Source organism: Pteropus alecto, unplaced genomic scaffold (assembly GCF_000325575.1).
Source record: "Pteropus alecto unplaced genomic scaffold, ASM32557v1 scaffold107, whole genome shotgun sequence".
Classification (NCBI taxonomy): Eukaryota; Metazoa; Chordata; class Mammalia; order Chiroptera; family Pteropodidae; genus Pteropus; species Pteropus alecto.
Window position 1 is genome coordinate 1,326,401 of NW_006440619.1, and position 17,875 is coordinate 1,344,275.

General features: G+C 40.0%; 1 protein-coding gene across 1 annotated transcript in view; it reads right to left on the bottom strand.

Moving 5' to 3' along the window:
* Positions 1-218: 218 nt before the first annotated feature.
* The window catches only part of CAPN6 (calpain 6), a 26,941-nt gene continuing 9,284 nt past the window's right edge, over positions 219-17,875 (bottom strand). The window contains exons 3-14 of the mRNA XM_006917272.2: positions 17,766-17,875; positions 9,150-9,281; positions 7,895-8,103; positions 7,201-7,393; positions 6,469-6,662; positions 6,147-6,224; positions 5,854-6,040; positions 4,026-4,148; positions 3,651-3,853; positions 2,958-3,079; positions 2,473-2,609; positions 219-1,866 (exon numbers count right to left, since the gene is read on the bottom strand). Of these exons, the coding sequence (XP_006917334.2) occupies positions 1,684-1,866; positions 2,473-2,609; positions 2,958-3,079; positions 3,651-3,853; positions 4,026-4,148; positions 5,854-6,040; positions 6,147-6,224; positions 6,469-6,662; positions 7,201-7,393; positions 7,895-8,103; positions 9,150-9,281; positions 17,766-17,875 (1,871 nt within the window). The 3' untranslated portion in view covers positions 219-1,683. The remainder of the gene's footprint in view (positions 1,867-2,472; positions 2,610-2,957; positions 3,080-3,650; positions 3,854-4,025; positions 4,149-5,853; positions 6,041-6,146; positions 6,225-6,468; positions 6,663-7,200; positions 7,394-7,894; positions 8,104-9,149; positions 9,282-17,765) is intronic.

The following is a 17,875-nucleotide window of genomic DNA, read 5'->3' on the forward strand; positions in this document are numbered from 1 at the left end:
CCCCTCTCCATTCTCCCAACCTCATCCCCCAACCTGTATGAAGGAATGTACCATCAGGATGCAGCCAATACCTCTACATTCATCAGACTGGTACCTGGGCTCAGTTTGCACAAGGTATCCCTACCCCATTCTCACCTCTAGTGGCTCTGAAACAAGTCTCAACTGATGGCCACCCTTGCCATCTCTCCTGTGCCATCGAAATCAAGTCAAAACTAGTCAATTTATTGAATGTGAATTTTATTGTGGTTTGGATTATGTAAGGCAGTGTAGTGAAGGCACTGCAGAAGTTACATAGACTAAAAAACACGATAGGAAATGAGCAAGCTAAAAAAATTCTACATAATATTTTTTAAATGAATTTGTGCTGGACTAGACTAGGTACTACAACTATGATTTTTTTCATCATTGCAGAAGCATTGAAATATTGTTGGAGATGGGGGTTTGGGGGTTAGAAAAGGCTTCATGGAGGAGGTGGCATTTATGCTGGGCCTTAGAGAAGGGGTAGAATGTCAATAGATGAGATGGAGGGAAGAACATTTCAGAATGACTGACTTTAGATAAAACTCTGTAGAAGTACTGAAAAAAATGGGAGGGCAAACACCCCCCAGGTAGTGAAGCTTCCCAACTGAAAGTCTGAGGGGCCTGGGTTGGGACCCAAAATCTCTAGCCCTCAGATGGGCTCTTCAGTACCCATGATATTAGGAGGCACAGGACAACGGGCTTGTTTGTAAACCTAGCAGCAGGAGGAGGTTTCACATTGCAGTCAGGGGCCCCAGAATGGCTGTACTACGCCTGGGTAGATTTTCGTATCCTTTCAGGATGTGTGGTACTCATTCATTCTTCCTCTTTCCCACTGACTGCCTGAACGGTAGTTCGTGTGCACTCGTGTGCACGTGTGTGAGTGTAGATGTGTGTAGATAGGTGGGGGACCGAGGCTTTGTCTCCCACTGCAGCTTCTTCCACTTTTCCCTCTTGTGGCACACAGTTGGCTTCCTTGAGCTGAAGCTCAGGACTTCCTACTGTCTAGGTCTTGCTGAACTCCAGCTCTTGATTAAGCACCTAGGAAGCTTCCTCAACATGAAGATAAAACCAACTGTGGGGGGTGACTTAGGTTAAGGCAGGACTACACTTTCCAGAGGTGGTAGTGCTGGTGATTGTGGTGGTGGTAGTGGTGGTGGTGGTGGTGACAGCGGTAAGGGCCAGGGACTTATAAGCAGACTCTGGCTGCTGGGTAAAATGCTGCTGGGAAGTCTGTAATGTTCAGTCAGGAGCTGGGATGTCAGGCTAGACCAGCTTGGCCTTGATCACCTCTCTTCCTTCCTCAACATGCCCTATAAAGGAAATATATTGGGCACCTGAAAGCAGCAAAGGGTATCCAGGCTGTTGTTGATGTCCTGCACGAATATCACCCCCAGAAGCTCCAGAGATCTTTTCCTGGCAAACATCTGTATAACCTCTGGATAGGACTGTCACCTCCTCATGTCCAGCTGCTGGAGGTATATAGGTTATGTAGCTACTGATGCTACTTGGATCAGGAGGTATGGGGAACTTATCAGAAGAAAGGAAAAGTTAATTACTATTAATTTCTTTCTTTCAAAAGATTATGAATCTTAGATAAGACCTGGCATCTAATAGAAAATAAAAGGATGGAAAGCTCTGTCAGGATTTTCTAGAGCTAGAGATTTAGAGCTCAGTGAGGTCATCGCTGGAAATAACCTTAAAGCTGATGTGGCCTTGCTTGACTTTGGCAGTTGGACCACCCTTCTTACGCAGGTACAGAGACTTCAGATCACGGCAGTCACTGGGATCAGCATCCAGGGTAACCTGCCCCAAGAACTGATCACAGAATTTTCGTCTATTCCAGACCTGGAGAGATAAGTCAAGAGAGTGAAGGTGAGCAACCCTCTGTGAGATTGAACTTTGCCCGGTAGCATCTAGAACCTAATGCTGAGCTTGAAAAGGTCTGTTTAAAAACCACAAGAGAATATTTCCTGATACCTTTCTGACTGAGGGGAAGATACTTAAAACAGTGATGAAAAGCCAGGAAGAAGAGCTCAAGATCAACCTTGATCTATGAGATGGCTACCTAAAGACAGCTGGTCAGAAGTGTTAAGTCAGAAGAACAACCAAACTCTAGTGGTCCATTCTGACATAGCAGGATAAGGGTCATCTGAACTGGCATATGCTTCCCCTCATGGGAATTCATAGTACATGCATTAATATGTGCACCTGTGAGCACAAGGGCTTCCGCTTGCAATGAAATAAATGGAAAAGAGGATATTTAGGATGGAGATTAACAAGGAAGTCAGTGTCTGTGCCTGGTGGGAGGTGTTTCTGAGTACAAAACAAAACAAAACAAAAAAACAAGAATAACCCTTGCTCTGTATCTTAGACATATGTGAAGCACTTGGGATAATCTAGTATCTGATACTGAATATGAGCCACCCTTGGGGTTCCTATTCATATTCATACCTGCACTATAATAGGAATGTCAGTGGTCCTCCTGTAGAAAATGGCCTGTGTGTCAAAAATGGCATGAACAGTATTCTTTTGGACAGGAGAACGGACTTCTTCCTTTCCACACTTGATGACCAAATATGGGTTCACAGCTGGAACAAAGTAACATTTGTTTTTAACACAGCAATTAAAGTTCTCTTTCAGATTGCCAAATCTATTCTGGGACTTTGAGCATAATATCGGGTACCAGAATGACCTAGGATTTTTGTTCTTGCTTCCCTTTTCTTTTTATACTTTATAAAAAAATATAAAAATAAATATTATGTAGGCCTTGCCCAAAGAAGTTTACATCCCATTCTCTGCCACAGTTGAGAGCCATCCTGACTTGTCAAGACTGAAAATACCATTGGAAAGAATCATTTGTGATTATTTTTTTCTGATCATATATGCAATAAATAAATAATGAATTTTATTTTATTATACATCCTTCCAGTTCTTACTTTCGTTGGCATACTTCTTCTCCAGGCCCTCAGCGCTGTGAATAGTGATCTGGGTAACTACCTTTGGGTAGCCACGAGCCAGGTTCCAGCAGGACATCTTGGGCATGTCCAGAGTCAGTTCCCTGGAAATCAAAAAGAAGACATGTTATTGATGGTGAATGTCCTCTGATGAGGAGGTAGGCTTGTCAAAGCAAACATTGTTAGTGAAAAGCATGAAATGCTGAGTGACCTAGCCTATTCCACCACAGACATGGTTCACATTTTATGAGTATGTTTTCCTTTTCCCTCGCTTTAAGGACCAGCAGATAAAGATCAAAGTAAGCAGGGCTGGGGTGAAAAGGTAGCTTTGGTGACCCAGCATTCAGAACATAATAGAGGAACAGTAAAAAGTGCCAACTGTCTAACAGAAGAGAGAGTCAATCGGAGAACAGAAGATAAAATATAAGTGGAAAAGCTTAGGCTATAAGCCTTTTCCCCTTAAGTGGCAGGTCAGAGCTTTGAAGCTCAGACCTCCACTGGGAAATTTCTCGTAACCCCACTTTGAGAAATATTTCTACCACCATTATTTTAGTTAAATCTGATTTGAACAAGTTGTCCCTTTGAGTGTCTGCATAGGGGGAGAGGGCCAAGGTAGTTAGAACTGGAAGCAAAGCCGAGAATGGGAGTTTGTAGGGCTGGCTGAGAAAACTGAACCTGAGCTGGACGGGAACTTCAGAGAAAATTCTCAGGAGAAATTCGCTGGTGCGACCATGCTGAAACATGGTTGGGACAAGCACATAGTTGCCCTTCTTCAGGTACTTGCTCAGGAACACAGTGCGGGTGTCGATATAAGTGGAAGTCCCAGCACGTTCCTGGATGTAGAGGTGGTGAAGACGGAATTTTCGGTTTATCTCCACCTGGAAGTGAAATAGAATGAAATGTTCCATTCTACTCAAGTCATAGTTTTATGTTGGAAGATCTTAGGTCCTCTGCTTTCTTTATCCATGAACCTTCCTTAATTCCCCTAACCACAAGCCATCCTAATTTTGATCCAATTTGCCATCATTCTCTCCAAATGCTCATTCTTACCTTGAAAAGCTCAAAGCCGATGATGTAATTATCAGGTCTTCCCATGCGACGGTAAGTACGCAGGTCCTTCTGTTGCAGTGACATGATGACCTTGTGCCCATCCTCAGGTACAGTGAAGATATACTACAGGAAAGAGGCCACCAAGGAGTTTAGTTAGCACTTCCATTTTAGATAAGCCAGTTCAAATTTCAGGGAAAAAAAAAAAAACTGTATTGTAAATCAGAGACTTGGGATTTTTCCTGGGCTTTGCTATCAACCATACAATGAGGCCTGGGATAATTCATTGACTTGATAAATGTAGATCACAGTACTTGATTCTCCCTATGGCATTCAGCATGTATTGAGAAAGACAACTTCATGCCTAGGCCTTTGATGCCAAAGAGGGTGTGCTTTGTTTTAATAAGTTCTTAATAGGATTTGGGGTGTTTTTGTTTTTATTATTGTCCTCTTGCTTTTAAAAACTGTACACAGAAAAATTCCAGAACATATAGAGACAGAAAGTATTCTTGTTTAACTTAACCTGACATTGCAGCATCTCCTGAAGCTAACCTATTGCCAGCCCAGATATGTGGCTTGTGAAGGGGCTGGATCTACTTCCTTGGAGAATTGATGGTTTGCTACCATCATTTTAGGGAAGCTGCAGGTATGTGCTAGAGACTTTCCAAACATCTAAGGAATCATTGTGCCACTGGGAAGTAAAACTAAAAAACATCAGATTTCTCTCTCTCTCTCTCTCTCTCTCTCTCTCTCTCTCTCTCTCTCTCTCCCCTCTTCTTTCTCCATCCCCCTCCTTCTCTCTCTATCCTTCCCTTCCTTCCTCCTTCTCTCCCTCTCTTTACCAAGAAACAAGAAATGGATGTAGAATCCTAAGCTCACAAGATCCCCAAATGTCAATCTTGTACAGACACTTAACAGTGAAGCCAAAAGGGTCATTTCCCCAGCTTGGTATATATGCTTGATACTTAAAACATTTCCAACGCTTTAAATGGAGATGCAGGGAGGAAATAATAGAAGCTTTTCTTTTCTTTAGGAACAATTAAAATGAAAGAGATGAAGAAAAGTATGAGTTAAATAAATCAGCCCACCAGCCTTAGTATCCTTCGAAATGCCTGGCCAGTAAGATTCAAAGAAAGAAAAGACACACCCATGTAAGGCTGCAATACAGCCAGAATTTTTGCCTCTTGTAGGTTAGCTCATCAGCACATTTGGGGATAAAGCCATTAAGGTTATTATAAATCCAGGCTTTGGATTTTTGGATATTTTGCTTTGTGTCTAGGCTTGGCCCCTGGAATAGCATTGTAATAAGAGATAGATGGGATGAGGTCATTGACAGAATAGCAATTCAAATCCTGGGGAAAATGAACTGGTTCTAGATAAGAAAAGGAAGGTATATTGCAGAGATTCAAAAAAAATCATATACATGAGAAAGACGACACATTCAGTAAATACTCACCCAAGAGAACAGTATGAGCAGAAAAGAAATTAAAAAAAAGAATTGAGAAAGCGTCTAGAAGATCCCTTCTCTCCAATGTAGGACCATCACAAGGAAGTGGGGGTTGTCAAAGACCCGTACTAAGCAGTATGGCCAGGAGAAAGGCAGCCAGAGGAAGTGGCCCAGACTTGATAATGTGGCTAATGTATAATTCTGCAAAGAGATACAGTGTACCATGCTTTACAAGCATATGAGCCAATCTCTAGGCATTTTGGTTGATAAATATTACACAATAGCTGAAAATGGAAGAATTGATGTCAGAGAAATGCTCCAAGGTACGCCTGGGTTCCTATGACCTTGATAACTTAGAGGCAAAGAAAAAAAATTGATTCAAACCTGAGGATTCTGCAGGAAGGTATCACGGTTGTTATAGCAGCCTCCTGAACGGTTCATCAGGGGATCATCATCCACAGTCCAGCATCCCACCACTGATTCCAGCTCCTTGTGGCCAAAAATGGGATTGTTCACATTACGACAGACATTCAGTTCATGAAAGTTGCGGCAAAAGTCCTCCAAGCCCATCCTGAATGGAAGGAGTACAGGAAAGAAATGAAGACGGTACTCAATACCTACACCTGTAGTTCCATGTAGACGCCACGATTCCCTTAGCACAGAAAACCTCTCCTCACCAAAACTCTCCATCATCAGACATAATAAGCCCCAGATTCTTGCGATCTGCTGTAGTCAGTTGCTGCCACTCTTCAGAACTAAAGGTAAAAGAACAAAGGGATATGCCATTATGTTTGCCATTGACTCCTTACAGTAAGCCATATGCCAAAGAAACAGAATGCATGAGGTTTGGGCCTGGTTTATCTTACCTCTGGCTGAGTCAAAGACCTTGTACTTAAGAAGAGCCCACAGATGTCACTGAGCCTTGACAGCCCACTAGCAGTCTGGAGGAATGGGTTTGGGAGAACTATAGGATTTGTAGCAAAGTGGAATGGCACTCACATTTCACTCCAGGGGCCACTCCACTCTTGTCTTCCCAAGGGGTTCCTCAGGCGAATCATATATAGCTTCTCTGTACTGAAGACTTCCACAAGTCTCTCTCCAAGACGCATCTTGCGAATATCAGTCATGGTGTAGGTATGGCCCTTCAGTAGACCCCAATCAGTTTCAACTTCTTGTTCCTCCTGATTTGGAGACTGAGAGCAAAGAAGGATACATAAGAACACTAGATTTGGTAGAGCCAAGACCTGACTCCTCTTCTTCTTTGATTGGTTTACCCTAGTATAGTTGAAGCTAGTTCTCCCTATGCAGATAGAAATTTGATCCTGACACCTAACTTGACGCAGAACCAATAAAGGAAAGGAAATGAAGAATTTAATATAACAACTCACTTAATAAATTCAGATTCAAACTACCCATAGTACTATACTGATATGAACAGCTTGAAAATGTGATATGGCTTGTTTACTCCTTGAGCAAAAAAGCTATAACCTCAACATCCAGGAACAGAGGCATGAGGAATAATTTAGCAGAAGTTATTTACATCAGCTCAGATGCTACATTGGCCCCTAGTTCCTCAGCCTCTGTGCCAGGGCTCAATGTGTATTGTTAGCTTTCTGAGTCCCATAATGATTTTTCATGAATATCCAGAGTAAGGGTAATATTCCCTACTAAATTGTGTAGTCTCCTCTCCCATAAGTGAGCAAAGAGTGGTTGTTTTGGGTGAATACAAACCTCAATAGAACAACAGATCAGACCTCCCTTGGTAAATGTTTTGTACAGTTCTCTGAACAGCTTGTACTTCTCCTCAACAAGCTCAGTGTATCTTCCTTTCTGCATGTCAACAGTTTCAGCCAATGTGCCAGTGAAGTCCACTATGATATCAGTGGTGGTCAAACCATCAAGGGCTTCATAACAGCCAAGCAGCCTAGGGACAAATATGCAAGGTTATTTTTATAAAATTATTTTTCCAAGTCAAGGACATCTTGTTCCCAAGAATTAGAATAGTCCCTTCCTATCCAGCATTTACCATCTGGCTTTTCTCTAGATATGAAATAACAGATATTTTGAGATAATAGGCAAGAGATTTCTAGGTCTAGGCTATGTTTGTAAAGGACAGTCCATGCAAAAACTTCTTTCTACAGGTAAATATTTGACAAGGATAAAATTTGAGGCCATAATGCCTTTATTTGCAGATTAGTACCAGGAAGAGGCACCTAAGAGCAGGTAGGGATTTAATAGAAACCAGAACAGCTTATTTCTCTCTCATCTAGAATTTCTGAAGACCAGCGCCAGGCCCAAAGAAATGCCTTGAGTCTGACTGAGATCCTACCCAGTTTAAACTCTGGGACTGGGCTGGGAGAGAATGAACTCCCCAGTAAATATATGGCCTTCTTTTCCTCATGTACTAGCCATTCCTTCTCCTTACTTTGCATAAGCTTTTTCCAACAGAGCGTTCCAAAACTCATTCATGGAGGTGGAGAAGGAGAAAACCAGATCTCCATTGATGGTGGGCAGCAAGTCATCAATCACCACCTCAGTCCATTCTCCAAAATGCCAGAAACGGAAGCGAAATATCCCAGCATATTTATCTAGTTTTCGAGGGTCCCATTCCTGTTCCTTATGATTGGGAATTGTCTGCAAATATAAAAACATTCAATCAACTCTTATTCACCAGACCATATCCAAATATTGAGATTACAGTTGACTTCTGGCAAATCCATGTGGCAACAGGAAGCACACTAAATACATCTGCTTTGTATCTAGGTTGAGAAGTCCTAGGTAGGGAATTTTTCCCACAACTGTTTCTCCCCCAGTTCAGTTTTGTTGAAGATAGTATTACCACGTTTGCCATGAATACACACAGGGTGACTGGGGGCAACCGGTTAGGGATTAAATTATTTCCTACAGATAATCTACAAACTCTGTCATGAGAAACTGTCTACACAAACATATTCATGGTTGTATGTTTAGTCACATAAACAAGGCATTTTAAAAATCAAAATCAATCAAAATACAAGGTCCCGTATGGTTTCAGTTTTTAAAAGTCCATCCTAGAGATTTCATGTAGATTCTATAGAATATATATTTTATTCACAACCTGAATAAAATTATATTTAAGAAATTCTTTTTCTATACATTTACACATTAATCTTCTGAAATTATTTTTCTGAAGAAAATATTCAAACTTTGTCCCAAAGTCAATGTTTCATTGCCTTGAACTCTAACTCAATGCTAAATGAATCTTTGTACTCTTAATAATTTATTAGAACTTCTTTCAGGATTTATTTCCAGCTTTATCACATTTTTGGTTATTCATATCTGTTAATGACTTCCTTGCCCCTACTAGCTTTATACCCCAATAAGTACAAAGAATACAAGTATGCAGAGCTACTGAGTCGAACACTGCAAGTGACAAGAGTTCAACTAATATGTGTGACAATGCATATAGAATAAAATGTTAATGGTAGAATCTGGGTGAGTATATGGGTGTTTACTGTAAAAATTTTTTCAACTTCTCGTATTTGTGAAATTTCTCATAATAAAATTGAGGGAAGTCACCTAGTGAATACTCTGACTTTAAGAATTAGAAAATCTAGAAAGTTATAAGCTGACTTTTTCTGAAATTACTAAAGAAGACAAGAAGATGGAAATTGAGTGAGGTCCCACAGGAAGGGGAATACCTTTGTCCAGTGAGACTCCTGAACAGCCAAACAGGAGAACGCAGAGACCATTGGCTTGTGCCCCAGTCTCCCTTGGATCAGCTGGTGGTTGCTGATGTTACCCACAATCAGATGGGGGTCATCACAGATGTCCTGTGAATACAACAGTTGGTTTTAAGACTCTGGGAAGTGTTTCCATATCTATGTGAGCTGAGGTAGACAGGAATACTTCACAAAAGAAGTGGGGTCAAAAGATGCTAGGACTGCCACAGGTGGGGGGGGCTGTGAGGAAAAACACAAAGCAGTATATCATCTAGACACAGGAAAAGGGTAATATGGGGAAGTGACAGGAGAAATGGGAGGCAAGGATACAGTAAAACAGAAGGAGATAAACTGGTGGGGGCTCTCAGACATAGCTGGGGTTTGGAAGAGTTTTCATCACAGCAATAAGCTTTTAAAGAAGAGAACTAGAGATAAGCACATTATATCTTGATCTTATTTGTCAAAATAAAATTTTCTGAGGCACCTGTGCTTTGAGGCTGATTAAATTTAAGAGACAAGGCCTGATAGAGATGAACATAAATGCTTTTCCCTCTCTAGGAAAACGATTTATGAGACTTTATGCATGAAGACCTTTCCTAACATAAAGCAAAGGCAACAGTTGTCTCCATGGCAAATGGATTTTCCACACCTTTTAATGAATGCAGATGGCAGCACTAATAGCAGGTGGTAATAGACTACTCACCAGAGCATTTCAATAGACACTCTTCCTACAGTGGATGTTCTGAGGAAACTTAGATAGTGTGGGGCAGTATTTGTTTGCGTTGTACATGTGTCCCCCCCACCAACATATTATTAGTGGTGTCATTCCCATTGTGAGTAAGAAAATGAGACTCAAATAATACAATTACAACAAAATGTGATGAGGACACAGTAGAGGCATTTTTAAAGTATAATCAGTGTCTAGAAGAAGGATTTCCAAAATTTCCCTGGTGAATGGGTTGAATAGCAATGGCAATGCTCAAGTTGAAGCCTTAAGAATGACTAGAGCTAGGCAATTGTATAAGGGAGGAATATGGAGACATAATGGGTAGAGAGACAAGCGTGGACAAAGGTATAGCTGCGTATACGACATCATATAATTGAAGACATGATTGTGTAACTCAGAGTATCAGTACTTGCAGAGTTCAAAGGCAGGAAATAGCAATAAAGTCTTGAGTAGATGGAGAAAGCTTCCTGGAGGAGGCTATTGGCCAGTACCTTGATATTCTGTTTACACAGCAGAAACAAATCTTAGTTTCAAATGGAAAGAAAATTTAGACATACATCCATTTAAAAATTATTAAAGAAAGACAGCTGTATATTTTTTGGTTCTCAAACCTCTTTTTTTAATGGGCATAATTCTCCTTGACGAAGAGTCTGGTCTACAGAATGAAACATTCCATCTATTCTTTAAGAGCTCAAATAACTCTAGAAGGAAATAAAAATTCCGGGCAGGGACAAGTCCAAACTAAAGATTAATTGGGCATCTTTCTGCCAAAAGGAGAAGGTTACATGAGTTGTCAGCTTTGGATTTTCTGTTTTTGTTTTTGTTTTTTGTTGTTGTTTTTTTGACGTATGTTTGGTATATCATTACTTTTGTTGTCTTAGGAGAAGACTTCTATTATACTAAATTTTGTGGATTGGGGGTTGCTTGTTTTTTCAATTATTGAACATAAAGCAGATGTGTTGAATGAACTGAATCCAGATATTCTTTCTCTTATTGTTCCTTTACTCTTTCTAAGATGAAACTAAACAGTTTTTTTTTTTTTTAATTTCTGGGTCAGGTGTTACTACTTTATTTGGCTCAAGATGTAAAGTTATACAATGATTTCTTAGACTTAGATGATGCATATAATAGTTTCCTAGCATATAAAAACAATACAGTGACCACTGATACTTGGAAAAAAAAGTGTCTTTTAGATTATTAAGGCAAATTATTTGTTCTTTCATGTAGAGTTATTAATGGTTGAGATTACATTACAGCGTGTTGAATTTATACAAGGCTTTATTTCACAGCAGGGATCAGCCAACGCTTTTGGCATGTAAATTTCTATTTAAGATATAAAGGGTCACATAAATGAGTAAAAAGACAAGTAGACAGAAATCAAATTGAGGAAACAGGTAATTATTCTCTTGTTGATCTAAGCTGATTATACACATACACACACACATATTGTGTGTGTAATCATGGCAGAATATAGATTTGGGCAAATAAACCATCTTACTTTCCATTTCTTTCCATTTCGCCATTAAACTGACCCATGCCTCAATTTTACTTCACCACTTTTCATATATAAAGGATGGCTATTTAACAGTGGGTTTTAAAACATGACAAGTTAACAGTCTAGACTATCAAAGCTGGAAAGAATTTTAGACACTGTTTAGTCAAACTTTATTTTACAAATGAGGAAACAGGCTCAGAGAAGGACAGTAATTTGTCCCTCTGGCCATCCAACTAGTTAGTGAACCTAGGATTAAAGTTTTAGATTCTTCAGAACCACACAGTTAGAGAAAGAACCTCAAGACCTTAGCTAGCCCATCCTTTTGCCTTTAGGTTTATCAATGGACACCACATAAAGGATAAAATTGTGCAGCTCTTTGGGGACAGAAATGTGACTACCTCTCTCAGTCATCCATCCCTATGTTTTATGCCTCTTTGCTTAACACTTACCTAAAAGCTCTCCATCATTCTGGAAGTCTTGCTTAAGTCATGTTTTAATTTTGGGTTTCAGGCTAAATATCACCAATAGGCTTTAATATCCTCAATTTGACACATTCAATATGAATCAATCTCTTCTGAATGTCAGCACCATGATGTGAAACATGGGAGCAAATCTTTATTAAGTTACATTTCCTACCTCTTTAAGGAAGTGAAAAACTAGAAAGCAGCCAAAGAGGTAGAAAAGATAAAGGGCAATGGGCTAATGCAAATCTAGCAGCCAAATGAACATTTTGGTGACGAAATTTGAAAACACAAAATGGCTAATTAATGACTTTTCCCTATTGGACAACTGGGTGTCTTCCTTTTGGTGGTAAATAAGTAAGGCTAGAGAAATTTTTCTGTAACTCAAAGCTAGATACAGAATGCAAATGGGATATTTCAGCCCAGGCTCTGTTAAAGTGGTAGGGAGTGGAGTTGGAAGAGAGGTCACAGCTCATACAGTCACATATTTGGGTGGCCTAGAAGGGAGGGGAGATTGCTGAACTCCTAATGGCTCCCAGCTGTGTTGGCACAGTTAACATGATCCTTGAACTGAGCTGTTTGTGAAGACATACTAATTTCTTAGGGAGAAAACATACACAACTAGAAAGTTAAGCACCAAGACTAAAGCCAGGAATGGTTCCCACACACCCCCTTCCCTGGGCCAAAGCCTTCCAAAGAAAAGCAGCTTCTCTAGGAAATATGTTCTCTTAGTTGAGCACTGAGAGACTCTACCATTGTTCTCACCTCATCTCCCTTCCCAGATACTTCTGGGGGCGAGGGAGGCAGGCATGCAATTGCAAGTCTTGGAGCCCTGCACGTCACTCTGTGTGGCTCCCTTTGCACTTCCTGCATCTACTTCTCTAGAAATTTTTATAACACAGGTAAAATTTGATGACAGTAAACATTGTGGCCCAGGGTAAACCTCAAGAACCAGAGTAAAATGAAAGGCTGCCTAGAAAACCAGCAACCAGAAGAGTAGAGGCACTTTTAAAAGTGCTATGTGCAGTCCAGCAGTCTTTGCAGGATGGGGACATGGATATCTAAAAGTGAAGCCAGCCCTGCATAGGTATATTATGACTAAGTCTGGGGCTCTAAGTAGTCCCAAAAGGTTTAGGGCTGCCATTCAGGACCTAATGGCTTTGTGAGATATTTCAAGTAACCATTATCTTATCCTTAGCATGCTGAGCCATCTTCAGACAGGGCATTGATAGGTGAACCTAGGCTAAGGGACCAATGTTGAAGTAGCCTCTAAAGGAGTCCATTTTACTGGCTGTGGAGTTTTGCTTCTGCATGAAGATATTGTCATCAGTAAAACATTCCTTCCTTCCTAACCCCTCCAAGAAAAACTCAGTGTAGAGCCTAGAAATAAGATCTTAAGCCAAGCTTTCACTTCCAACCTAGACAATCAAGTCAAAACGTAATATCTTTTTATCTGAATGTTCAGATTTCTGCTAGGTGACTTCAGATACAAATCCCGAAGTGCTTTATTTGGAAGAGTTTGTATATCCATGCAATGGAATACTGTTCAGTAGTAAAAAAGAACAAAGTGATACATGTTATAATAAGGATGGCCCTTGAAAACATTATGCTAAACAAAAGACGTGAAATGTCCAGAATAGGCAAATCTAGATAGAAACTAAAAGTAGATTAGTGGTTGTCTGTGACCGGCGGGAGGGGTTTACTCACTGCAAGTGTGCACAGGGTATCTTATTGGGATGATGCAATTATTCTAAAACTGGATTGTGGTGATGCTTCCACAACTCTGTAAATATACTAAAAATCATTGCATTGTATACTTAAAACAGGCGAATTTTATGGTATATAAATTGTGCTCTAATAAAGCTGTTAATGTTTTTTAATGCAGACTTTAAAATAAATAAGATAGATGGAAAGAGTATGGATCTATTCAACTCTTTTCAATTGTGTCAACAGTGGATAACACTTAGGACTACTCAAGGGGGGAACATGATCTATGGGAAGAAAAAGAAATTCATGAACAGTTGAGACCAAAACTACTGTACAGAGGTGTCACATTTGACTGGATGTTGGAAATTTCTATGAACACAAAGAGACAAATATTTCCTACTTTACTGTTCCCTCACATGCAATCTATCACTAAGACCTGTGTCTTCCGCTTTTAATGTCTCCCCTCATCAACCTTTCCCTTCTATTCCTAACACTTTCGCTTTAATCCAGAACCTCACCACCCTCCTCCCATCCGATGTAGTAAAATGGCCCCTGGGTAGGGTATTCCCTAGTGAAAGACCTGGATAAGGACAATGGCAGTGAAAGCTGAACTCAAAACTTGCCCAAGAGAGCTGACGGAGATCTGTACAGGTCCCCATGCTTCCTCCATAGCTAGCTGTTTAGATCCCCATGAGGTCTTGCTCTATTTTAGTCCGAGATGATATGTGTCTTCTTCTAAGACACTATAATAGCTAGGTATGAGTCAGCCAGGGAAAAATTCAGAAGGTTGTAAGAGAAGAGAGTGGCTGGAGGGAGCTGGGGAAGAGATTTTTCCATGGGAATTTGATAGCAAGATTTCAGCCTAAAATTCCTATCTGCAGTCTTAAGATCACACTGTAACTCAGTATAACTCAGCTCTTAGAATTTACTAAGACTTTATATGTTTAAGCCTCAGGAAGATTAAAAAAGTCTAGAGGTACATGTCTCAAGCAATATACCTGTGTATCCAGTAAGCTAGGACAATAACTGGGGCCATGGGACCATTGGAGGAGTTAAGGAAAAGTATTTTCCTTTAGAGGGTATGTGAAGATGAGCTGGCATTAAACAATTGCAAAACACTCTTATAATCCCTGTCTATCTAAAGTGGCTCCTTAGAACACAGCAAGGAAGTGGCAAGTGGAAATAAAGAGAATTCAATTCTGCCCTAAGATGGTAGATCTTGACTGGCATTGATTAGTTCAATTAGCATTGGTGTTTACAATCATGAACACTTATAAAGGCAGAGGCTTTCAACACGAGAGAGAAAAGAGATAGAAAACATCAGGTTAATCATGCTTCTTCCAATTTAGAGACTTCAAAAAACAACCCTGGTAGAGTATGAGGCTATGTGGCATGCCAAGGGACAAGAAGTCTGTAAGCTTCCCTACAAATCAAAATCTCAACCTTGCCAATGAGGCGGGTGAGGCCAATGATCCATCTGCTCTTCCTGAGCCAATTCAGAGAGGCCCAGGGCTGTCTCTCGGCTTTTCTGAAGGGAGGCCAGGGAACTCTGACGTGATTCTTGACCACAGGCTTGGCCTCCACTCTGGCTGAAAAGGATCCCACGGCTTTTTGAGGAGATTCAGATGGTGGTCCAGAACCTTTTTTTTTTTTCCCTACTCCCAACCACTTCAATCCACAATGATCTCTCCTTCTTCAGAACTTTACATGATTTATTGTCTGCATGCTTCAAAATAGTATTTTTATATCCAATATTAAGTTATTATTTAACTCTTTAATAACTCAATATTCATCTCTTCAACTGGAATGGGAGTGCCTCATCCCACGCCATGTCTGTATCTCGCACAGAGGTTGGCATGGAGTAGTGCTCAATAGATATTTCTCAAGTGATTCTCTCTTGGGACTTAATTAAGACTAAGGTCACTGTACGCTCTCAAAAGGGAGAGTTTGTATCAATTAATGATTATAGCATCAAGTTATTAAGGAGAACTGACTAGAGGGAAGGTACCTATTTTAGCAAAAGAGACACAAACAAATCTATCTCCCTAAAATGGCAGCATGGCAGAGTGAAAATTAATGTGGGCTCTACAGTCAAACCTGGATTCAAATCCTAGTGTGATAGCAGTCTGATCATGGGAAAATTCTTACCTTCTCTCTCAGACTTCATTTTCTCATCAATAAGATGAACATAGTATCTACCTTTATTTTTTAAACCAGGGAAAAATTATATCAAAATGATTTTTAAGATACTTACTTTTCTAAGCCATGGCAAATAAGGAAGAAATGAAAAAAAAAAGTATAGAAAATTCCAAACACAGTATCTGGGCCCATAGTGAGCATGCTATAAATACTGATTCATTTTCTACCCATTCCCATTCATCTTCTCTTTCTGACATTCCCTCTAGAGGTATTGCTTGCCTCAGAAACAAGACGCCACATTTTTTAAGTTTTGCCACAGTTTTTAAGTTTTTTTCCTTCCCTGCTAATCCACCTGTGATTCAATCAATAGAATTTGGAAGATGAAGGCAAAGGACAAAGAACTGAGATAAGACAGAGGAGGAAGGATGCGTCAAAAGATGGGCCAGTAAAGGAAGCATTGTCGGCTTGGTTCACATTTGGGGAATGGCTTCACATTGGCTTGCAATTTTACCACCCAACGGATCTCCTCTCATCTCCTTATAATCTCACTCCTATCAATCATTCCTTCTTTCTTCTGTGTCTTCCATTTCTTCTTCTTTACTGTTTACTCCTTAGCCTACAAATATATTCATCTATCTTATTTATAAAGACCCTCCCCATGCTGCTGGAAAACTTCCCTCAATTTCCTGCCTTCTTTTCAGCTACTTCTGCCTTACTAATCTTCTTACTTTTATATCCAAGCATCAGAAAAGATGGCGCCTTTCATTATCACACCCATTTATAAGAGGGCTCCTAGACAATATAGCTCTATTTTCTCCATGCATTTCTGGAAAAAAATCTTCCCTCTGCATATCTAATTAGTGGCTAGTGAATTCTGCTCATGTTTCCCAGGTTTTATTGCAGGTCAGTGATCTGCAGGGATGTCAACAACTGGAGGCTCATAAAGTTAGGAGGAGTGTAATCTTCCTTCTGATGAAGAGACTTCTCCAGGTCTCATACTCTCGATGGCTATCATACTTCATGGACAAAAAACTGAAACATGTCTTTTAAATTGCATAGAAAACAAGAGCCTTAAAGTGACTGATGTGTCTTGGCACCACCTGGTGGCAAACTACATAAACTGAAGTAGCTCTTGTAAGAACTCCATTTAGAAGTTTAAGCTGTGGAAATCGCAACTAAAAAGTGATAGCTTGCTCAATGAAGAAGGCAAACCTTGAGTTGCTGACCGAGGTGGTTCTATAATAGAGTGCAAAAAGGTACGTCATTAAGTAGGATCAGAACATCATCTTCAGGATATTGTGAAGGTCCAAGAATTTGCATCATGACAGCCCTCTGTGGCCTATATTCCTGGTCATCCACTTTGGGAAGGAACCCAGGTAGCATATACTTCTATCCAGTTATATCCTTTAGATATAGCAAGGTTGTCATTTATTCTCCAGGCTCCATCATCCTATCATTTTAGGCATTGAGCTCCCATGCATGTAGGACTTCTGAAAGGGTCCTGAGACTTTCTTTAGTGACAACATACAGATGTTCCACAAAGAATCATAGTAACGATTAATAGGTGGTGAAAGAGCTGCAGCCCTAATTGGATCCTACTTTGCTAACTGTGGAAGGATACAAGTGATGATATCCAAAGAACAGCAAAGAAACCTCCCTCTCCCCAGTACATAGAACTCCATAGAGTTCATTTATGCTAATTGTATAAGGAGTTTTTCTCCTCAATGATCTGAGATTATCTTAAAGTCACTGTGATAGGTAACTTGGTAAAGAGACAAGAGTACAGCTGTTTTTTGAGTCACTATGTTTACTCATATGATTTCCAAATTAAATAAGCATGACATTTTCTTTTGGTCTTTTCAAATTACTAATTATGATGAAATTTGACTAAAATTCAAGATTCTTCAAGCTAGAGCTAGAAGCATAGATTTATAAAACTTCCCATTTTAGAGTTGTCTCCTAAATTGGTCTACATGCAATAGGTTGTGTGAGTAAAATAGTGGATGAAATAGAGTTATGATGAAAGAGATAAAAAATGAGATGGAAATTGAAAAATAGATAATTACCTGGGGACGTTTCCACACAACCTTCCCAGGAAGCAGTCGGTTGTAGAAAAGTGAATCATTCTCAGGCAGAAAGGTTGGATCACAGAAAAGTCTATAATCTTTAATGCATT